A 2,234-nucleotide genomic window follows, 5' to 3' on the forward strand; every position below is an offset into this window, starting at 1 on the left:
GCGACGACGACGACGCGGGCGTCGAGGCGCGTCTCGGGGGGTGGGGGCGCTTCGGTGCGCGGTGGAGACGTCGCGACGGCGCCGCGGCGACGGTGGCGCGCGGCGGGTACTTTGATGGGTGGACGATTCGGCGCGACGACGACGGTTCGGCGCGCGCGCGCGGACGCTCGAGGGCGAATCGAACGCATGAGATGACGTTCGAGAGCGCGGCGGAGGCGCGGTTGTTTTGGCGGTTCGCGCGGGCGCGGGAGGCGCGGCGCGGGCGCGGATGGATGGGTTCGGGCGACGACGCGGACGCGGCGGCGGACGCGGCGGACGCGAGATACGGACGCGGGACGCGTCGAGGTGACGTGGATGGGTTCGGGACGGAGGTCACGCGCGAGGGGTTTTACGCGCGGGCGTCGTGCGCGCATTGCGTCGCGCTCGGATTACGCGCGCGGGAGTTCGTGACGTGGGACGCGCTCAAGGAGGCGCTTCGTCGGCGGGCGTTGGAGTGGCATCCGGATAGACACGCGGACGCGAAGAAAGCGGCGGCGGAGGTGAGGTTTAAGCGCGTGTACGACGCGTACGACGCGCTGAGCGCGTTGCGGGGGTAGAGAGATTTGATGAATGTATTCGTACCGGTTCCGCTACGGGGGCGCGAAATCTCGCGAACGCGCGTCGTCGTCGCCTCGCCCCGCGTCGCGCGACGCGCTCACATCATCGTGCAGCATTGATTTTGTTTCTTCGCCTGCTTGTAAAACATCTGACTCGCCAGTGACAGATCGGTGCTCTTATCCACTAAATTATCGAGTTTCTCCCCTCGCGCCAAGACGCCGTCGATCGTCTTGTGCAACACCACCTTGGTGTCGTCCAACTCTCGCTGAATCTTCAAAATCTTATCCGCCGCGCTCGGGTCTTGAAACTTCACCAACATCTCCTCCAACATCTCCGCGCTCGCGTCCGAGTCCGCCGTCGTCGCTCGCCAATTCGCCCCGAACGCCCGCGTCTCGTACTCATCCATCATCTTCGCCAAGACGCAAAACGCGCTTCTCGACGGATACTCTCGATCCATCACCGCCACGGCGACCAAGCCACCTTTATTCGACACGTGCACCATGTACGCGTCCTGCTCCACGCTCTGCCTCGCCCCGATCGGCGTTCGCTTGGCCACCGTGCGGGAGATGAAGATGAGCATCTCTCGCACGCTCGCGCGTTGGAAAAAACCAAACTCAGCGACGTCGCACGCGTGCCCCAGCGCGTGCGGGTCCGCGTCATCGCCGTTGTGCTTCCACAGCGATAGCGCGGTGACCTTCATCGCCGGCGCGTCGAACGATGCGGGGCGAGTCGAGGCGGGCGGCGTCTCGGCGCGGATCTCGCGAAGGACGCGACGACGACCGCGACGACGACCGAGACGACGATCGATGCCGCGTGCGAGCGAAAGAGACGACAAATACAACAGTACGACGCGACGCGACGAAGTCACGGCTCGACGGCGACGGAGGATATTTTTCTCGCGCGGGCGTCGTAGAGCGCCAACCCGCGCGCGTATTCCTCGACGCGACACCCGCGAGGGGTGCGAACGGTCACCGGTCCGAGCCCGCTGCGCGCCTCCACGCACCGCCGTGCGACACGTTCGCAGTGATCTTCCCACCCGCAATCGTCGAAGAAGAGCATCTCGTCGTACGGCGCGCCCGTCTCGCGTCGCAGAATTGGAAAATGCGTCGCCGACTTGTCCGAGCTCAGCGGCGGCGAGCGACCGATCTGTAGATTTCCCTCGAATCCCTCGGGCCAACCGATGGCGAAAGCGGCTCGAGCGGTGAGCCCGGGTAGGATTTCCAACTGATCCAGCGCGCTTCGTCCGATGCGCGTCGCGAGCGGCGTATCCGCCGAGCTCGCCGCCGCCATGCGCATCGTCCCGCACTCCCCTCGCGCGAACGCCTGCATCGCGCGCAGCGCGCCCGGGTGGATCCGGATGACGTGGCTTCCACTCACCGCGCCGACGACGCCCTCGCCGACGTCCGCGCCGAGCGATCCTCGGACGTTCTTCGCGGGGTCGACGACGTCGCGCAGCGTGTACATCTCCTCCGTCCAGAAACACGCGTCGAGATCGAAGACGCAGAGCGTCGGGAAGATCATCGCCGACGCGTTCGAGGCGCGAGGGAGCACCGAGCGGGCGCGAGGACGATTCGGGCGCGCGGTCGCGAGCGGTGCGTCCGCGGCGAGCGCGCGCGGCATGCCGGACACTGCGGCGG

At 66.9% G+C, this 2,234-nt stretch overlaps 3 protein-coding genes across 3 annotated transcripts; 1 reads left to right on the forward strand and 2 right to left on the reverse strand.

The window, feature by feature from the left end:
- Positions 1 to 191: 191 nt before the first annotated feature.
- OT_ostta02g04310 (DnaJ domain) lies at positions 192 to 596 on the forward strand (the record flags this gene model as incomplete). The annotated part of the gene is made up of 1 exon (XM_003075231.2): positions 192 to 596. One exon carries the CDS (start codon positions 192 to 194, stop codon positions 594 to 596), a length of 405 nt encoding a protein of 134 aa, XP_003075279.2.
- Positions 597 to 694: 98 nt separating this feature from the next.
- On the reverse strand, positions 695 to 1,297 carry OT_ostta02g04320 (Synaptobrevin; the record flags this gene model as incomplete). Its single annotated transcript, XM_003075232.2, has 1 exon — positions 695 to 1,297. One exon carries the CDS (start codon positions 1,295 to 1,297, stop codon positions 695 to 697), a length of 603 nt encoding a protein of 200 aa, XP_003075280.2.
- A 164-nt stretch (positions 1,298 to 1,461) lies between these two features.
- On the reverse strand, positions 1,462 to 2,217 carry OT_ostta02g04325 (Magnesium-dependent phosphatase-1,eukaryotic/arcaheal type; the record flags this gene model as incomplete). The annotated part of the gene is made up of 1 exon (XM_003075233.2): positions 1,462 to 2,217. One exon carries the CDS (start codon positions 2,215 to 2,217, stop codon positions 1,462 to 1,464), a length of 756 nt encoding a protein of 251 aa, XP_003075281.2.
- Between the last annotated feature and the right edge of the window lie 17 nt (positions 2,218 to 2,234).

This window comes from Ostreococcus tauri (genome assembly GCF_000214015.3).
Source record: "Ostreococcus tauri WGS project CAID00000000 data, contig chromosome 02, whole genome shotgun sequence".
Classification (NCBI taxonomy): Eukaryota; Viridiplantae; Chlorophyta; class Mamiellophyceae; order Mamiellales; family Bathycoccaceae; genus Ostreococcus; species Ostreococcus tauri.